Source organism: Protopterus annectens, chromosome 2.part1 (genome assembly GCF_019279795.1).
Source record: "Protopterus annectens isolate FY-2018-M chromosome 2.part1, PAN1.0, whole genome shotgun sequence".
Lineage (NCBI taxonomy): Eukaryota > Metazoa > Chordata > Ceratodontiformes > Protopteridae > Protopterus > Protopterus annectens.
In genome coordinates, this window is record NC_056729.1 from 1,533,906,961 (window position 1) to 1,533,928,126 (window position 21,166).

A 21,166-nucleotide genomic window follows, 5' to 3' on the forward strand; every position below is an offset into this window, starting at 1 on the left:
ATGCTATAACTTTTGATGAGCTCTGCTATTTCTAGGTCAGAATTGATTGTCTTGGTTGGCCCAAAGCTGCTTGCGCTCAGCAGCACTCGCCTGCCAAGAAGGCAAAAATATAAACAAAGGATTATTCATTGTAACTTTGATAATCAGGAAATCTTTGATAGGTTTAGAGTGGAAAGAGACATTATAAGGGTCTTAGTGGGCATGTCTGTCACCCATAAGGGCCCTGGAAGAATGCGTGGACTTCCTATTCCTGTGGACACCAAAGGAAGTACAGCCCTCACAATACTTGCTATGGGGACACCTTGCAAATCTCACAGATGTCTGCCTCAAAGATACTGAAGCAGTTCCTGGATGTATTCCTGGCTCATGTGGATCAGTCCATCAATTTCCTGATGTCACCTCAGGACCAAGCCTGGACTACGCATGCTTTTACTGGATGGCATGATTCCCTGAGGTACTCGGTGCAATAGATTGCACCAGTGGTTCAATTAGGACCTCTCCTGGGCCACAGGAAGAGCAGCACCACAATAGGAAGGGCTCCTATTCCATCAATTATTAGGTAGTGTATGATGCATGGGAGTGCATCACCAATGTCCCCATATCTGGAACACTAGCTCACTCTTCTGCCTTTTTCTACATGGTAGGATGCCCAGTGGTAATCTTGTTGGTAAGCTGAACTTCTTTTTCTTTTTTTATATGATTTAAGTAGTTAGTCATGCTAAGTTTTATTGCTGTACACTAATCTTTATTTTCCTGTTTTGTTTCCCCCTTTCTCTCTCTCATTTTTTAAGGGGATTCTGGATTTCTACTGAAGCCAGTGAGAAATCCTTCTGGAGCTGTGGAGGAGACACAACACATCCCTGTTCAGACCTGTATTGTCATTGAGAGGGTGTCTGGTCTGCTGAAGAGCCATTTCAAGTACCTGGTTGAGTCTGGGAGTTGCACTTCAGTATGACCTAGCTACTGTGTGCAGGATGTTTACTGCCTGATGCATTCTCCATTAAATAGTTGTGATGGTCTGGTAATGAAGTGACCCATGCTGTTACTGCAGCTCCCAATTCTAGTCCCACTTTCACTAGGCAGCAGTATTAAGGGACCACATGTGACTGTGCAGGTTAGGAGGCAGCATCTAGTTCAGCACTATGAACCAGGACATTCAGGATAGAGTTTATTTTTTTGTAAAAAACGCAGAGTGTAATTGATGCATGCAGTGATATTTGTGTGCAATGCTGTGTGATGCATAGTCTGCTGCTATTCTTCATCTGACATTCTCTTTCATTTTAAAATAGCTTTGTATTACTACCCATTTGCAAACAGCTCACTGATTCCTGTTCAGTGTTCAAAGACATTCAATAAATTAATAAATCAAAAGTTGTACCTGCTGTACTGAATAACATTTGCTTTACTTGTTTATTCATTATGCAATAGACAGCAGTACTGACAAAAATGTAATATTTTTAAGTGAAACATGACATTTCTAATAACTGAATTCTGTTATACTCCACATTAGATTGGTTTTATTGTCATTCAAAATTAATTTTGACTTCAGAGACCATCATCATTTGTGCAGTGAGGAGAGTGTAGTGGCAGCAGTTACGTTTGCATGTCAGGATGCTTATTTTAATTTGTCACTTCCTTATGATGTATTGGACCTGAAAATGTTAGCTCATTACTATTATGCATTTTTATGTGACTGCCACAATGTGGAACTTAATCCATGTATCACTGCTTTTTGTCCATTGTTCATTCATGTACTTAACAGATATACATTGACTTCCCTCCTCCCCACAATCTAATTCCAATCAAAGAGAAAGTTCTATAAATTATTCAAATTCTGAGTATGGTGTAACTAATAGGTGTAAAGGGAATATCTGAATATATCCCTCACCCCTAACAAATCCCATTCCAATTAAACAGATTTGTCAATAAATGTAATTCACAGTGGATCCAGATCAAATGAGTCACACACACCTCCTAGTGATAGGCCTGGTGATGGTGCAAACTGATTTGGAGGACAGATTACCTTCAGAACTGTAAGGCAATCAAGTTAGTCCAATGGTGTGACCTACTGGAGGAAGGTGATCATGCTGTCATACTGTCAGTGACCTGACACTGGTGATGACCATGATCGTGATATGGAATGTGAGGTTCGCCAGGGTGTAGATGACTACTGATATGGCCTGTGCTGTGATTGTTCACTGTGAGTACTGACTTTACTGTCTTGAAAACCAGTGGTAGTATCATGTGATCTCCCCCTACATGTTGGGACAGTACCACCTCCCCAGCCACTTGTAAGACTGAGTCCAACTTGACTCTGGTATGTCTTAACTAGTTTAAGTGTAGAGAGTGCAACTGATGCTTGGTGTACCAGTATACTATGCATCAGTGATACCATGGCTTTATCCATACTCTCTGCCAGTTCAGCTCTCTGCCAGTTCAAAGTAGTACTGGAAATCATCACGCATACCCTGAAGGATTTTGACTATTTCTAGCTGACTCTCTGGAGCAGTAGTCTGAGCCATAACAATGTCACAACACATTTCTTGTTGGCCAGCCAATGCTTTACATGTTTCCAAGATAGTTGTAAATAATTCCTGCTTCTGACACCTCTTTGTAATGGTGTCACTATTGATAATGTGACCTCAGTAAGTCTGCCATTACCTTCAGAGTGTTCTCCTGTTTGTGGATAAACTGGTGTAGATGTTCAGGGTTGCTCCTGCTGTACAATGTCAACTTATATACAATTTTGTAACTCTACTACTTTCTGTAGAGATACTAACATGCTGTGAGGTGAGAGAACCTGCTGTTAAATTATTATGTTCTTTATATATTGCTCATCTGCAACATATTTTTAGATCCATTTTATTTAACTATTTATTATTATTTATTATTATCTATATTAGCTGAACAGCTATACTAGTTATATCAATGGAACGTTTCTGATGGAGAACAACAAATAGTCTTATGTAGTACTTAAATATAATAAATTAAGATTATATCAGATATTAAATATTAATTATTAGTCTTATACACCCATCTACATTTATAATAAACAACAAATTTTGATATCTGCTTTTCTACATTCTTGCATTTCTAGTTACATTTATGTGGTATGTATATCGACCACATTGAAGTCAACCTACACTATATACATCCTAGTAATATAAGATGAACTGGAAAATAGAACCAAGATGATTGGTAAATGTGATAGAGATGTAGTGATAATTCATTATGGTAGTTCGCTGGACTGGTCTATTTTCATCACAAAGATCTGATGACAGCTTATGGTACCTAGACATCTATTTTTCTTCTATTATAGTAACCTTACATAACTAAAGAAAAAAGTTTTTGACGAAATCCATCTATTTTTCTTCTATTATAGTAACCTTAAATAACTAAAGAAAAAAGTTCTTGACGAAATCCACCATTAATGCAAGGATTGGTAATATTTTTGTTACATTTCTTATGCACAGGTAATATATTTTTATGTATTGGAGAAATGTTTCTGTCGAATGACACTATGTAGAAGGCACTTATGCATAGTGGAGATTTTCATGTTGACTGTCTGTCACGGAAGGAAAGCAAATCTTCTAATGTAAAGGAATTAATGGAAACTGTTGCTTTAAATGCATAGCCATCAAAGCGATGCTATAATGTTTATGATCTGTAAGAGAATTCAATGTATGACTATTGTCACTTAGTGAAGTTCAAGATTAAGAAATAATTTATGTTAAAGTGAACAAAACATAACAGGAGAAAAGTTAAATAATGTTTGCTTGTTGATTTATGTTAGCGCATTGTATGTTTAACTTGGATAGTGCAAGAAGCCTTGCTAAATCCACTTGGTTGTTGCCAGTTTTAGAAGCTCAAAATTACAATGTTTTAATTAAGTAATTAGCTCTTTTTTGAGTTAATAGTTTTATTGACTGCATTTTATTGGATGGATTTTTATATATAAGAAGTGTCTATATTTAGTTTAATTGATCTGATGAAGCGTGCACAGTGCACGCGAAAGCGCTTATCCTATCCTTTGTTTTTATTGGAATAAAAAGAAGATTTTATGCACTTATTCTCGTGGTGTATCCTTGCAGTTCATCTTTGACATGTTTCCAAGATAGTTGTAAATAATTCCTGCTTCTGACACCTCTTTGTAATGGTGTCACTATTGATAATGTGACCTCAGTAAGTCTGCCATTACCTTCAGAGTGTTCTCCTGTTTGTGGATAAACTGGTGTAGATGTTCAGGGTTGCTCCTGCTGTACAATGTCAACTTATATATGATTTTGTAACTCTACTACTTTCTGTAGAGATACTAACATGTTGTGAGGTGAGAGAACCTGCTGTTAAACTTGAAGAATGCCTCCAAATTCCCTCAGGTTGCCTCAAAATGATAACTAAGTTATCATCATCATCATTAACATCCACTCTGCTGCTGACTTAATCCATATTCACTGGTACAGTTTAACTATTTGTTGCTGATGCTGACTCTGTAAAAGAGATCGTTACAAAACATTAATGACAATGTGACAGCACACATTATATTTTGCTTATAAGAGGTTGAGTGGGACACTTACCATGCATGCTGTCTTCATTTTCATTATTTGCTGATGTAAAAGGCTCACCTAACAATAACAAACTGTGATGTGTTTAATTGCAGCAGCCTTTGTCACCATTCGATTTTGACCAGAGAAAGTGTACATTTTAAACTAGCCTTCAGGATTTCATGAATGTAAATACTGCCACTGACTTTGGCTTGATGGAACAGTGTCCACACAACTTCTAATTATTCCAGATGCACCATTTTCCGTATCATAAATACCCCCCATGGATGGACAGAAAGTATTCATTATCTGGTGTTAATAAGATTCAGAGCCCCCCTGTGGTGGTCCTTGAAACTACATTCTGCCTGGCCTTGCTTCTATCATGTGCTTCCATATCATTTGCATTTTCTTGCACTGAGCCAATGATCTGTTTTCTGCCTCCAACTGCATAGATTTCAACAACCAATTGGCTCCAGGCTTTGCTTCCTTCAGCTTGTCTGGGCCCCCATTACCAAAAAAGAAGTCTATATGGTCTAATTGCTGCCATGAATACACATTTCCTTATGGCTAAAGCTCTCATGTCTATGCCTTGATCCCTTATTCTGCATCAATACTACAGAGAAAAAAGGAAAAAAAGGGCTATAGTCAGATACTTGTCACCCACACTCAGATATAATGTGAATATTTATTTTATATTAGTTTATCTGGAAAGCCTGACTAGGCCAAATGGCCTTTTTTTCAGCGGAGGCCCAGGGAGAAAAGCTCCATTACACAGAAACTAAAAATACATTGAAAGAAATGATTACATACCATAGAATAAAACATTACAGATGATAGATAAGATACAAATACAATATTTATATAAAATAGTTCAGAATCTTAAAGCTCCATTACAGAGAAGAAATAATGAAAATTACTTTACTAATTCGCAGTTATGTATACTAAGGCAATCTTGAGGAGGAGAGCATTAAGGAAAGAATAAGTGGGAGTGTTAGAAGCTTGACATAGTTAGAGAAAAGTCTGAGCTATAGGAAGCATGTGTTAAGTATAGAGGGATTATTTCTTTAAAGAATGAATAAATAAGCAAACAGCAATATTATCTAAACTACAGTTTATTCAATGATGACAGTATTCACACAAAAACAATGTGCACTACTATCTGCCATTATCACATATCTTTCTCTATCAGTAGCAGAACATCACATTTATCACTTGTATATTCCTGTCTTTGTACACTGAAATTTCTCAAGTACAATAAGCATTTTTCCAGTGTATGCACAATCACTATACTACCTTCTTTAATGATCATTTGTAAAATGAATGTACTGCACGAGGTAACGTCAACAAACTGACCAAAATTACTAGTTATGCAATGATATTAATAAATGCACTCTACACATCAATACATATGGCAGGTGAGCTTTAAATCAATATTAAAGGAACTGTTACAGTGTCTCTTGCTAAAAATATTTATTTTATAAAGTTTTCCTTACTTTGAGACGTCTGTGGAATCCTAAGATATTTGGCACCTATATCTGCTATTTGGGAATCAATATGTCAATGCTCAACCTACTGGCATAAGTTCAGGCCAGTTTACATGTGTGTTATGCAAATTAGGCTAATTTATCTATGAACTGTGCTATGCAAACATGTCCAGAGGTATATCGGCATATTTCAACATTTCACCAATTGTGAACACGCATTCACAGTATATAAACATATTTCAAAGAGACATGGCTGCACTGCAGATGACTGTCAAGTCTGAAGCAATGCCAAGCTGTCCTTGGAGGAGCCTGCATTGCTGTAAACTAGCCAAAATGAGAATTTATATGTAAAATACAAAATGGAGTCATAAGAATTATCAGATTAAATGAAATCCAAAGGTTAATCCCTGCCCATCCAAGAGTGTCTGTCCCACCCTAACAAGTAATACATATCACAGAGTGATTACTGTTGACATTTACTTTCCTTTACATTAATTAAAAAATTGTCTCACTTTACTAGATGACACATACCAGGGTTAGAGTAAAAAAATTACCTTTATTAATAAGCATTATGATATTGTTTATCTACATATTTAAAAATCATTTATGTCAAATGGAAAGGACAGGTAAGTGTTTACCTTTAAGAAAAATCAATACTTGACAAAGCAGTTTTGGTTACACCAAACTTGCCAATAGTATCAACACATGTACTAATGAGCATGCTAGCAAACACGGTTTTGGTCAATGTGATGTCACACCTAACAGGAAGTGGTTCTAAGTCTGCTTAATACAGCCCTCACCATTCCTTCCTCATTCTGGTTCTGGCTTTTCAAATGATGGGAGTACCTGTGAAGGCATAAGGCCAGACTCCTAGCTGGTCTGAGAAAGAGACCTTAATCATGCTTTACCTTTTGCTTGACTAGTACCTGGAGAGCATCCTGGTGTGCACGCATCACAGTTAGAGAGAAAAAAATGATATCTATCAGGAGCTGGGTAACCACCTGTCAACCATGACAGTTATAACCCATTCCAGTCAACAGTGCTGTCAAAGGTATGACAATTTGCAAAAGCGTAGTGCTGACCAGCTGTGCGAGTGGGCTGACCAGGTTAAGCCGAGAAGGCAAGAGATTTATAGTGAAATTATTTTCTTAATTCATATATATATATATATATATATATATATATATATATATATATATATATATGTATATGGGATCCGTACTGATCCCCGAAGGAATTTTTAACCAAAACAAAAATGGCCGGGCATATTTACACGAAAGTGCTTTTCACTGAAGAAGCACTTTCGCGGAAGTATGCCTGCAGCTAGAGGGAGTTGCGGGGGAATGACTGTTGCGGAGACCGTACTACGGTGTGGATAAGGGAAAAATTCCCTTCTCCTCACTGTAGTGCGATCTTGGAGTGAGAATATTAAAAGGTGTGCAAGGGGGCTTGCATAAACGTTAATTTACTGTTTTTTTCTTTTTTTTTGAACACACTTTAGCGAAAGTGCTTTTTCGGTGAAAAGCGCTTTCACTAAAGTGTGTTCGGTGACAGTGGATTCGGACTGTTGAACTTTTGTTCAACAGTCCTAGATCCATCTACATATATATATATATATATATATATATATATATATATATATATATATATATATATATATATAGATAGATAGATAGATACACACACACATATATATATATATATATATATATATATATATATACATATATATATATATATATATAAATAAAGATACATACATATATATGTATATATATCAAAAATAAAAAAAAAGGTGGTAAAAAAAACTGCATGTACTTGCAGACTCAGATATCTGTATCTAAAATATTTACTTGTATAATATTTACAGATATTATGAAATGCATAAAGTAAGTAGCATATATGTCTTCAGACATTTACTTTTGAAGACAGAAGAATAATAGTACTGTGATAACAGGTTACAAAAGACTCAATTTCATATTTCATTACTATCCTCCAGAATGCAATGCAATATTAGTAAAGTATTGTGATAATTTGTACATGTATGTATATAACAGAAATAAATATAAATGGAAAAGAAAAAATAGTTTAGAGAGAATATACGGCAGATTTATGATTATATGTAGAAGAAATTAAAATACAGATAAACAAGATTATCCTTCTCTCTTTCACAGTTAGCTGTGGAGGAAATACAGAACAATCACCAACAAGACAAAAGGTGAATGTATCATCTGGTTGAGACTTCTGGCACATATAAGAAGTGACCAAAACATATTTTGTTTTTAACAGTGCATTGTAGAAATTCTTATACAACAGCAAGGGAAGCAGGAAAATTGAGAAAGCAATGCTTTTTAAACTGATTTTTTTACCACTCCTGTAGAGAATGTTATAGCTTCATACCTGAAAGAAATGCAACTGAAGACTGGACAGATCAAGAGAAATGTCTTATAATCTGATTTGTTAATGATTAAGTGCAATAATTACTGATTTATTTTTTCAGTTAGTTTTTTGGGTGCTGTAAACTCTGTATTAAAGTACATACTTTAAACACGCAACCCTTTCAGAAAGACAAAGGCCCTTGCCATTTAAATTCATCACATGTATGCACACGCACTACTCTTAACTTCTTCACAAATACAGAAGCACATTGCAAATCACACCCCAACTGTAAGCATAATCTTTTTCTATACACAAGTTTTACTTCAATAAAGATTATTTACTGCAGTATTTCAATATTGTGTTGTTAAATTGCATTAAAACAACATTGTGTAGATTTGTTGTGCTTTTTGTATTTTGTCCCTCCCCACCTTTTTTCTATCTTTTTTCTTCTTATTTTGCTTATGCATTTCTTTCCCTTTTTTGTTTTTCTTTTCTCCCATGTTTATATCCATCAGGAGCAGACTAGGCATGTACCACCCAAGCTAGGGACAGGTCACCCTCTGCCAATCTAGGGATATACTTGTGGGTCAGAGTAGAGGTGCTGGTTCTGCAGGCACTCTGGCACGTGACAGCCTGGTAAGTCTCACAGAAAGAGGGTGACACAGTTTGTTTGATGACATCCTGGTAGAGGTAGTGGACAGTAGAATTTAGCCAGTTGAAGTCTCTCTTCAGCATGTAAAAGAGTAGCTCTCCCAGTTGTTGCTGACCACCGCAATAACACAGGCCCCTACCTCCTCAACATTGCAAGACCATTTGGCAGTGGACATGTTTGAGGCTTTATGGACTGGAATTTCAGCTGTCAGTTCCTCAGGCATTTTCCCTTATCATTTCCCCTTCACCCTATTCTGTATTTCCAATGCACACTACACTCTTATAAAAAAAATTGAAAAATAGCTGGGCCTATCCCAAACAAAAATATAGTGCCCATCCCCTCCCACCTCCTCCAGCACAAACTCTCTTGATGTTTATACCTTGTGTGTTCACCTCTGATTTTTTTCAGTCTGTCCTGTTACCGCCTTTCTACTCTTTAATTAAACCATCAGGGTGTCCACAAAAGAATATTATAACGCCTTTTCTTTAAAAAAAATCCCTCTTAACTGCTGTGTGGTCAGCAGCTTTACTAAAATGCTCTGAGCATGACTGAGCTCAGCCACTCTTGCCCATCATATGCCAAAGCATACGCAACTAATGATTTTGTGAAACAATCCACAGTTTCAAAAGAATGAACTTGATACCATTTCCCCTTTTGGGAAAAGTGGACATTTATGTAGAAATTGCTTTGCTTTTCCTTGTTCACCGCAAAAGCTATTCACTTACCTTATTTGCATATCTGTGTAGTGCAGATTTTGCACATGACCGTTATACACTTGCGAAGTCCTAGACTATGAATACCTGCCATACTGGTTCACTTATCAACCTTGAATCTTTATTTAGTTGTACGCCATTGGCTCTTAAATAAATACTGATTGCAGTTTATGGGTATTTTAACTATGAATTCAGAAACAATTTCTTGCCAAATTAATTGGGCATAATTGGTTATGTTACATAAGCAAAGGTAAAGCCAGTATTCAGAATAAACAGTTTATGAAACGTTGAGTATAGTGTCTGTTCAGTGTTTAGTGTTTCAGTTTGTTTGACAGTGAGCTGTGGTATGTTTTTGCATGTTTATTATACATTTGGGAAGTTAAATGTCTGCTAAATAAGTAACATTCACATGTAATTGTGACAAAGTGGGCAGTAAGTACCTCTAACACAAAAAGCACAGGTGTAAACCATAGGTACAAATAACATACATAGAGAAACATAACCAGCATTACAGTATGTAGCTCTGGCATAGTACTGACCTTGCGTTTGGAGAAACTGCCCATTAGTGACCGACTATGTCGCTTGTTGGTACTCGTTTCTTCAGCTGGGTCCACTTCATCCTCTGTTTTTATCTACAGTAAAATTAAAAAAAAATGTGTGTACAAAAATATGTTCTTCTATGATGAAAGGCATTGAGGAAGATGCATGGAATTATATGACTCATAATTACAAATTCTGGAAATTCACTTAGAAGACAGGGATATAAAAATATGGATGCCCTGCTATACAAAAGTTCAAAAAAGGAGGCATTTATTAATCAAAAACCTGGCATGCTCATCAGTCACCACAGTTAACTCTAAGTTAATCTTTCTGTGATAATTAAAAATGAAAATGTAGAGTTGTAATTTTATTGTGTTTACTTTATTCAGAAGTTTAACATAACATATCCATTATTCTTTGGTTTTCAAGCCTTCCAACTGTATGTCCCATTTCTCACTTACATAATCCAACATTAAGGAACTCAGTGGTATGCTTAATGTTGCTATTTTATAATTTACTCATACCATCTTGATAATCACTGGTCCTATGTTTATTTCCAGGAGCTTTAAAACAAGACTTGCTATGATGGCATGCAATTAACAGTACTTTACTGAAAGGCCATAGGCGGTTATTAAATCATTAACGGTTTTGGTAATTCAAGAATATGTTCTGTCAGACTTGACAGGCAAACGAACTGTTCACTGTTTAAAATATTTCCTATACCAAGACAAACAGATGATGTCTTCCTCGGCAGTCATATCATCAAATAGTGGACAACTGGAAATTAATACATAGTGCAAAAGGCATCAAAAGAAAGAGATATTACAAATTACCAAAAAACAGAGAAAGTAAATATTCCCACTCTGCTCTGCCAGGATCAAGGCATGGATATATGTATTCAAAGGGTGTTTTTTTTTTCATTTGATTGTATTAGACTGATCTATGTTCTAGGTCACTACGCTATATTTCATATTAATAGTCCATGGTCCTCTTTTCGATTCTGACTCCATAGCCTATTACTACCTGTATATATATATATATATATATATATATATATATATATATATATATATATATATATATATATATATATATACACACACACACACACACACATATATATATATATATATATATATATATATATATATATATATATATATATACATAGTTATACACACACACACACACATATATATATATATATATATATATATATATATATATATATATGGGTCCCCTTGACTTCATCGACACGCCGAAACACCGACGCTAAGTAGACCGACTCGAGAAGATCGACGAGACAGATGATCGACAATGTGAAATCCCGACAGCCGAAACACAGACATGGGCAACGTGTGAGCGTGAGTCGGTAAGTGTGCGATAGTGAGGGATTTAGCGTTAGGGAGCAGACAGGTAAGTGTGTGCTAGTGAGGGATTTAGCATTAGGGAGCAGACAGGTAAGTGTGTGCTAGTGAGGGATTTAGCGTTAGGGAGCGGACAGGTAAGTGTGCGATAGTGAGGGATTTACCGTTAGGGAGTGGACAGGTAAGTGTGAGATAGTGTGGGATTTAGGGTTAGGGTGCGGGAAAGGTGAGTGTGCGGTAGTGATGGACTTTAGGTGTAGTGGCGGGTTAAGTGAGTTAGGGTTAGGGTGTGGGTAGGGTAAGTGTGCGATAGTGACGGAATGTAGGTTTAGTGGTGGGTTAAGTGAGTTAGGGTTAGGGTGCGGGTAGGGTAAGTGTGCGGTAGTGTCAGACCTTAGGGTTAGGGTTTGGGTTAGGGTTAGTGCATGTATAGTTGTGTGTTATGTGTAGTTTACGTTTTGTGTGTCGGTGTTTTGGGTGTCAGTGTTATGGTGTTCGGTTTTGTGCGTTTTCTGTGTTTTGGTTCGTTGTTTTGAGTGTCGGGTTTGTGGCGTGTTGGTGTTGTGATAGGGATCTATATATATATATATATATATATATATATATATATATATATATATATATATATATATATATATATATATATATATATATATATACATATATACATATGTACATATATAGTTCAATAAAACTATATCAGAAGCCACTATCACCTCCATCTGGAAGACATCCCTTGTTATTCCACTCCACAAAGGGGGCAGTTCCATTGAACTGTTAAATTACAGACGTATAGCTATTTTGTCACCCCTGGCTAAAATTATGGAAAAGTACATCCATAAACAACTCCTGAGCCATCTTATTCAGCACAATCTCCTGGCTAACTCACAGCATGGTTTCAGACTGTTTCACAGTACAACCACAGCCCTCCTCTCCTTTTCCAGTGTTATTAATCAAAACTGAAACAACAATAAGCTTTCTTCTGCCCTTTTTCTTGATCTCTGCAAAGCCTGGTGAACCACAAACTACTCATACACACACTTAAAACTATTCCCCTAGATGTCCAGGCTATCTAATGTTTCAAATCTTATCTGAGTGGTAGACAACATGCTGTACTATGGCAGAAAAAAATTTCTTCCCTTCTACCTATCACCCTTGGGGTCCCTCAGGGCTCTATATTAGGACCTCTATTATTTTCTGTCTTCATTAATGACCTGTACACAGTCATCCCAACAGCCACCTGCATTCAATATGTGGATGATTCCACTTTGATTTGCTCTGCCATCACCCCTTTAAGTCTGCAGACTCTATCCCAAAATGTTTTTAATAATGTCGAAAATTGGCTCTGTAATCAATGTCTCCTATTAAATCCTAACAAAACGAAGCTACTGCTTTTCTCCCCCACTCGTAAAGCCTCCGCTCCAACCTTTACTATAAAATCTAACAATGGCACTGTCATTGTGCCAGATCCCTGTACCAAACTCTTAGGTGTAACAGTTGATAATAACCTTAGGTTTGATATGCATATTAATTAAACTATTAAAAAAGTTAATAAAAAATTTGGCTCACTATACAAGATCAAACCTTTCCTCACTCCACTAGTTAGAATGGTAATTGCTCATACACATCTACTTTCCACCCTCCTTTATGCATCCCCTCTCTTTACAAACTTGAGTCAGTCTGACCTTAATAAACTCTCTAGCTGCTTTAATCATATTGCTAGATATTGTCACTGGAGCAGCATACAGAACACACCACTGTCTGAACCTAAAGAATCTAGGGTGACTAGAATTGTCTATCCAACTTCAGTACAATCAGCTGATAGTTGCACATAAAATTGTCTACCAACCTGAAAACACACCCGTACTTACAAAAATTATCACTCCTTACAGCAACCTCAAGACAATTCGCTCATCCAACAAATTACTAGTCCAAGCCCTGAAAAACAACAACTCATCTGGATACTCTATATGCCAACTCTGTTAGCAAAATATGGAACTCAATTCCTGCTGAGCTTACTTCAGAACCTGTTCTAACCCAATTAAAAAAAAATCTAAAACAGTACTTTAAAAGGCAATGGCTATGTCCTTGCTCCAATACTGACTCTGACAATATAAATATGTGCTAAAGAGGTCTTTTGGCCACCCCTGCACTGCTTCCTAATTGTTACTCTATAACAAATCAGATTTATATATGACAGAATGAATAACTTTTATCCTATGTATTGTACTTGTAACAGTGCTTTAACTTGTTTAATCTAACAGTTTTTCTGTATGTATGTATAGTTTTTCTCCCCGGGCCTCCACTGAAAATGGAAAGGTATCCAGTCAGACTATCCTGGTCAACAAATGTAAAATAAATAAATAAATTTTATTGATATATATATATATATATATATATATATGTGTGTGTGTGTGTGTGTGTGTGTGTTAAAGCCCGGACTCCCTCCTCTGTTCAATCCTGATAGCTCCATCAAATCAAGATTTACACTTACAATTTGTGTCACCCCACTCCCCCAGACACTAGATAGCAAGATGACAAAAAGGGGAGAATATCTTGCATTGTAGTTTCCAATAAAACAGTGAAACAAAGTGCTCACAATTAGATCAATTCATCTTGTCTTCATATAAGCCCTTCCAAAGAACATGTACATCACTGTCTTGATCTCAAAGAAAGTGAAACAGAGAAAGAGAGGGAGGGACAAAACAAGTGGACATCACTAGGTCCCACATACCTCTTATCAGCTCTTCCTTTTATTTTGTTCCTCTCTACACAAACTCAGCACGTTTCTTGTTCACATTAAACAGATTCCTTATTTAGTCCCACCAGTGTCCATTTGAAGAATGCACATCTATTCCTATTTCATTATGCATCCATTTACTACATTTACCATGGAATTCTCCATTCTCATCTTTATATTCCATTCATGCTACCCCCCTTACTTAACAATGGCTATAAGTAATACCACACTTTTTGGCCATGTAACCTGGACCGAAACACCAAAGGTTGAGGTGTGTCCATATTCATTAAGGATATCCACACCTCCAGGCTAGTTGCTCAGCATAATGCAGCCGAGGTTATCCAAGTGCAACTAACTCTGGGCAAAACTGCAATCCAAACTGCAGCTTGCTACAGATCACCCACCATGCCCCAGGATTCCCACTCATCTTTTCTTGATGTACTGGAAAATATTAGGGTTCAACCAAACACCCTAATAATGGGCAATTTCAACTACCCCACCATTAACTGGGACAACTACTCATGTACCAACTGCTTTGCTCAACGCTTTCTTGAATTCATAAACTCCAATGCCCTGGATCAACTTATCCACACCCCCACCAGGGGCAACACTATCCTAGATCTAGTCATTACCAACATGAGTGACCGGTGTTCCACACCTGAAGTCAACGCCTCATTGGTCCGATCCGACCATAAGCTAATTACCCTATATATCCACATCCTGCCCTCACCCCTCCATTAAGGAAACCATGGTAAAAAAACTTTCCAAAGTCAACTTCCTGCTTCTTAAGACAGAAGTGGTGAACTTCATGACACCTATGCAGATGGACAATACAGTTACGACTACTGAATCCTACACAATTGCACTTTATAAGCACTTACATGAGTGCATGGATCGTGCTATCCCAAACAGAACCAAGACGCTATCCTCCAAAAAAGGAAGCCAATCTGGTGGTCCCTTGCCATAAACAAACTGTACAACAGAAAGAAGAAACTGTTGCAAAAGAGAGTAAAATCCCATGAGTGGAGGAGCTCCCTGGTCAGCCTCAGTAAGAAGCTGCGATCCCTGATAAAATCCTCCAAAGCTAGTTACGAAAACAAAATCGCCACTGATTCTAAAGACAACCACAAAGCATTCTATAGCTATGTCAAAAATCTCAATGGCAACACTCAAATCTGCTCTGAGTTACAGCACAATGTCACTAAATATACAGACCCAACTGATATTGCCAACATCCTGGCAGATAGGTCCCCCCTCTCACCCCCTAAAGAGCCCATCTCTATACCGGAAGAATGCAAAGTTCCCGTAATCACGGCTGCACAGGTAAAAACCACACTCTCCAAAGCCAAGAACACAGCATCCATGGGACCAGACAGCATCCCAGGCTGTGTTCTACATGAACTACAGAACGAACTGGCACCCAACCTAAGTACCATGTTCAATCATAGCATCACCTCAGGCTTTGTGCTTGCCGAATGGCGCACAGCGACAGTTATCCCACTCCACAAGGGGGGAGCCACCACGGACACCAGGAACTACCACCCCATTAGTCTGATGAGCCTGGTCTGCAAGACCATGGAACGTATCATCATGGAACTTATAAACAAAGACATTGGTAATCTCCACACTCTGGACCCCACCCAGTTTGGGTTTGTAAAAGGCAGATCATGTCTCCTAAACCTGATTGACTTCTTTGAAGCAGTCACCAAAGCCATTGACAAGGGTAAGGTGGTTCACACAGCCTATCTAGATCTTGCCAAGGCTTTTGACACCATCCCCCACTCTGGAATTATATATACACTCACTAAACTAGGTATAAATCTCTATGTCACAAGATGGGATGCTAACTGGCTCACTGACAGAACCCACAATGTGAAAGTAGCAGACTCCAAATCCAACTTCAGACCAGTGACAAGTGGAGTACCACAAGGTTCAGTCCTGGATCCTCTCTTGCTTGGTATCTACTTCTCTGAAGTACAGGCAAACACAGAAGGTCTTTGGCTAACGAAGTTCGCAGATGACTGCAAACTAGGAGCCATAATCGAAACTCCTAACGATGTGGACATCCTACAAAAGGGAGTCATTGAGACAGATGCCTGGTGTCAAAGCCATGGCCTCAAGCTCAGTGCCAAAAAGTGCATTGTCATCCCCTTTGATAAAAACTCTGTACCCATAAACTACAACATAGGCAGTAGTATACTTAACACCGAAAGTGTGATAAGAGACCTTGGGACACAGGTGGACAGTAATCTCTCCTTTGATAATCACATCACCACAGTAGTCAGGAAATCCTTCTATGTGGCACACCTCATCACAAAAGGTTTCTCATCCAGAAAAAAAGAGGTCATTGTTCCCCTCTACTCATCACTCAAATGCCGAATTTAAAAGACTGGCTTATATCACCCATTGGTTTATGTAGAAATAAATCTAATGAACAAGTTTCGAATAATACACAAAATAATAATACAATCCTATCAAATGTGTTAAATGAACTGGATACATACATGTTAAAGCACAAGAAGTTAAACTTGGAAATAGAATATTTTCAACAATGTTTAAGAGAAGAAATTGTGCCTAAAGGACTAAGAAGCTGGCGATATCCAACTGGTTTAATAACAGGATCTGATTTTCATAAAGATCTTATTAATATGTTCAATCAGCATGGTTTTCAATTGATGCAGACCATGATCAAACATTATTCATTCATAATAAAAGAGTTGGAAGAGAAAACAGAGAAATTGCACAGTATAATTAAGCAACATGCAGACTTTTTGAGGTACAAATATGAATACCTACGAGTGTTCCAAAGCATAGAACAACATATTGATAAAATGAGAAAAACAAAAATTAAAAAGTTAGAAAGAGACAGAATGCAATATGAAAAAAATCTGGCATATCCTTTGCCCCCACCCAACCAAATCTGGTCTTACAAGACTCCGAACAACTCTTTTCAGAACATGGGAGATGATATTATTATTAATAATGCTTCTGCAGTTTCTAATTCTAACAGTCTAAATACTGGCTCAAATCCAGAAGCTGATTTAGTAGATTGGGCAGAAAACCAAAATGAGAACACCCAATTGAGGCGAAGTGAACGTTTAAGAGGTGGTTATAATAGTAGTAATAATAATCCTGGAACTTCAGGAAACAATACGCAAATGCACAATAGGAATAACAATCAGGGTTTTCAGAATGTCCCAAGAAAGAGGTAATGGACCAACAAGAAAAAGAATCAGAACAGAAGAAGATGACAGAGGAGAACTGTTCACATAAAGGACTTGTGATAATTAATAATAGCCAAAATGACTTTATTGTATATAATTTTTCTTCTTTTCATGTGTCACAAGCTCTGGTTGATATTTTATCTAAGGGTTTAACATTTGTACCTTTTTGCAGGATGAATTTAGCAGATACTATCTGCGACCTTAAACGTTTTGTTAGGAAATGGAATTTTAGAACGTTATTTGGAGGGCAAGATGGAACTAATAATGAATTTAGGGTCGCAAGCTGCTATAATCCACCCCTTCATAATATACTCTCTAGTTTTGAAAGAATTTGTGAAATAGATCTTAGAGAATTAAATAAGAAAAAAACTTCATTTATAGATAATTTAAGTGAAGAGGAAAGACAGAGCCTTGATTGTCTGTTAAAAGCCAATATAAGTATAATGAATCCCGATAAGGGAGGAGGCCTGGTTTTTATAGACATGCCAGATTATTTAAAACATATAAGGGATATTTTGTCAACAGACACATATGAATTACCATCTTGTAATGAATATAATAAAGCCAATCAATTTATTAAAAGTTTAATTAATGAATTATTTATTGAAGCTAGAATTGGTGCCCATTTGTTCAATTATCTGATGATAATAGCACCTAAGGCACCTTGTATTTTTGGAGTGCCTAAGATTCATAAGAATTTACAAAATCCCCCATTCAGACCAATAGTTGATGGAAGAAATTCCTCCACATATGCATGTGCTAAATTTGTTGATTCCATCTTGAAGAAATATGTAAAAATGGAAAAATGGATTTTAAAAGATTCTTGGTCGTTCTTAGAAAGGTTGAATACATTTCCATTTAAAGAAAATTATAATTTTCTAACTATAGATGTGAAAGAATTATATTCTAGTATCCCACATACTCAAGGAATTGAATGGGTTACTGCAAGAATGCGGCAACAGCATGCTTTAGAATCAGAGATATCCCTAATTCAGGAACTATTAGACATAATTTTATCTTATAATTTTATAATTTTTGATAAGCAATTTTATATCCAAAAGAAAGGAGTGGCAATGGGATCACCATGTGGCGCAAGCTATGCAAACTTAGTAATGTCATTTTGGGAAAATACATACCTTTTTCCAAATGGTTTGTTTCAAAATATGGTGAAATTCTATGTAAGGTTTATTGATGATATATTCTTAATAGTAGAAGGATGTACAGAAATGGCATTAAATTTGGACGATGTAATGAATCATTCGACTGATTTTTTGAACTTCACATATAATTTTGATATGACATCTATTTCTTATTTAGATGTACTTTTGATAAAAAACTATGAAAAACAACAGTATGAAGCTAGTATTTATAGAAAACCAACATATTCAAATAAGTTTTTGCATTACTCTAGCGCGCACCCTTTGCATCAAAAACGTTCAGTGTTAAAAGGACAACTTGTCAGAACAGCGAGAATGGTAACAACTGACCAAAAATTTCAAACTGAATGTATTGTTTTAAAACATATGTTTCTGAACAGGGCATATCCAGAAGATTTAATAGAAAAAATAATTGCAGAAGTAACATCTAAAAGAATGAATGGGTTTTATACTGCTATTTTAACAGATAAAACCGAAATATCTTTTAGTGGATTAAATGAACATGAACTTGTACCCTATTATCAGGTCCCAAATGATTTGCAGAATGTTCTTAGTAATGAATTTAGTCTGGCATGCATTTTTAATTTTTGCTCTGATTACATGCATATAAGGGAGATTATATTCAAAAATTGGGCTCTGATTAATGGGGGCAATACTTTGGGTTTTGACATTCAGACAAAACCAAAGATAGTGTGGAGAAGGGCTATTAGTTTCAAACAAATGTTCCAAAAGCAAAAATATCCCTATATAAAAAATTTTTTATATATATATTTTATATATATATATTTTTTTTATATATAATTTTTTATATATAATTTTTTATATATAATTTTTTTATATATCTTTGATATTTCTGATAAATTGGGTGCTGCAAAATTTATACATAAAATATTATAAACCTCTGACTGATTAAAAATGTAATTCATAATGATTAGTTCATAAATTAATTCTAATTTTAATTGTAATTTTAATGTAAATAATATTATCATGAATTTATGAATTAAGGGAGTCTGTGTGTGTACATATGTGCGTATGCATAGTGTATATACACATATATATATATATATGTGTATAAATACACACACATATGATGACATATTTTACATGTATGCATACTTTTTAATAAGATGTATTTTATATATATATGCATGATTTTAATATATATATATACCTTTAAATGATAAATGTCTGAGATTTTAATTTTAATTTAATTTTATGTGCCTGCATTTTGATTTGAAACGTTTTCACTGTTTTGAGAAGCTTGGAATAACTCATTGCGTGTAAATACAATTTAGAGCATCGTATATTGTGGTTAAGACAACTTTAAGGAATTTAAATTTTTAATTGATTTGTTTTTGGCGCCATTTCAGTACGAAATACTTAAGAAATTATAAATATAAGCGCCTGTGTGAGTAGAGAATTGTTTCTGAAGAAGTTTCGCAATTTAGCGGAACGAAAAACGTGTTTTACTTTTGTGTTTAAGTTAATAAACGGTGTTAGTTGGAAGGCATCGCTTTTTGGCATTTTTTGTGATAGTTTGGTCCCGTTTTTGAGTACTCATTAGACCCATTATAGAGTACAATGCCCCTTTTGCTATGTACCTCACAAGACATCTACAACAACTGGAAAGGCCACAGAAATACCTCACAAAGAGGATTACCGGCCTCAAACAGATGCCCTACGCACACTGTCTCAGAAAACTCCAGCTTTACTCCATTGCATATCGCCTACTCAGAGGTGATCTCTGCCAAACATACACAGCTATGTCAAACCCCGAGCTATTGGACATGCTCACTTAAAGAAATCCCAATCCCTCCGAGCTACACGCTCTAGGGACCTAAACCTTGTCACCACAACAAACAGAACATGCCAGAGGGATAGATTCCTGTCCCAGAGACTTCCCATACTCTGGAATAAACTACCTATCTATATCAAACAAAGCTCCTCATTAGCACTCTTCCAGAAAAATCTTGATGATTGGATGGGAAATAGGAAATTCACCCCGGGGATCACCTCTGTGGCTGTGCTCGACAGTGGCACAGGAAAATAATTTTCTTGGGTGACAAAAGCCAGGGTACCTTTTTGGCTGGGTTTGTATAAGCCCCAGGGCCGATAGCCTAGTACCTACCTATGAACCTTATATATCCTTATCCCACCTCTGCAGCTCCATCATTCACGTAGACTATGTAGTGTTCCCAATCTTATTTCCCTTGTGTTAGGATATCCCCACCCACCTAATATGTAGTTGCATGACAATTCCTGGATCACCAGTAAACTACAACTCAAAATATTCCTCCCTATTTGTTAAGTTGTTAATTAGTGTCCCTTTGAAGTCTCATAACTAAATTAGACTACTCTTTCCTTCTGCC

The 21,166-nt window shown here is 36.4% G+C and overlaps 1 protein-coding gene across 3 annotated transcripts in view; it reads right to left on the reverse strand.

The window, feature by feature from the left end:
- Positions 1-21,166, reverse strand: part of PLCH2 (phospholipase C eta 2) — a 1,923,638-nt gene that overhangs the window by 368,298 nt on the left and 1,534,174 nt on the right. For all 3 annotated transcript variants that reach the window (XM_044062990.1, XM_044062992.1, XM_044062991.1), the window contains exon 13: positions 10,309-10,401. In XM_044062990.1, the coding sequence (XP_043918925.1) occupies positions 10,309-10,401 (93 nt within the window). The remainder of the gene's footprint in view (positions 1-10,308; positions 10,402-21,166) is intronic.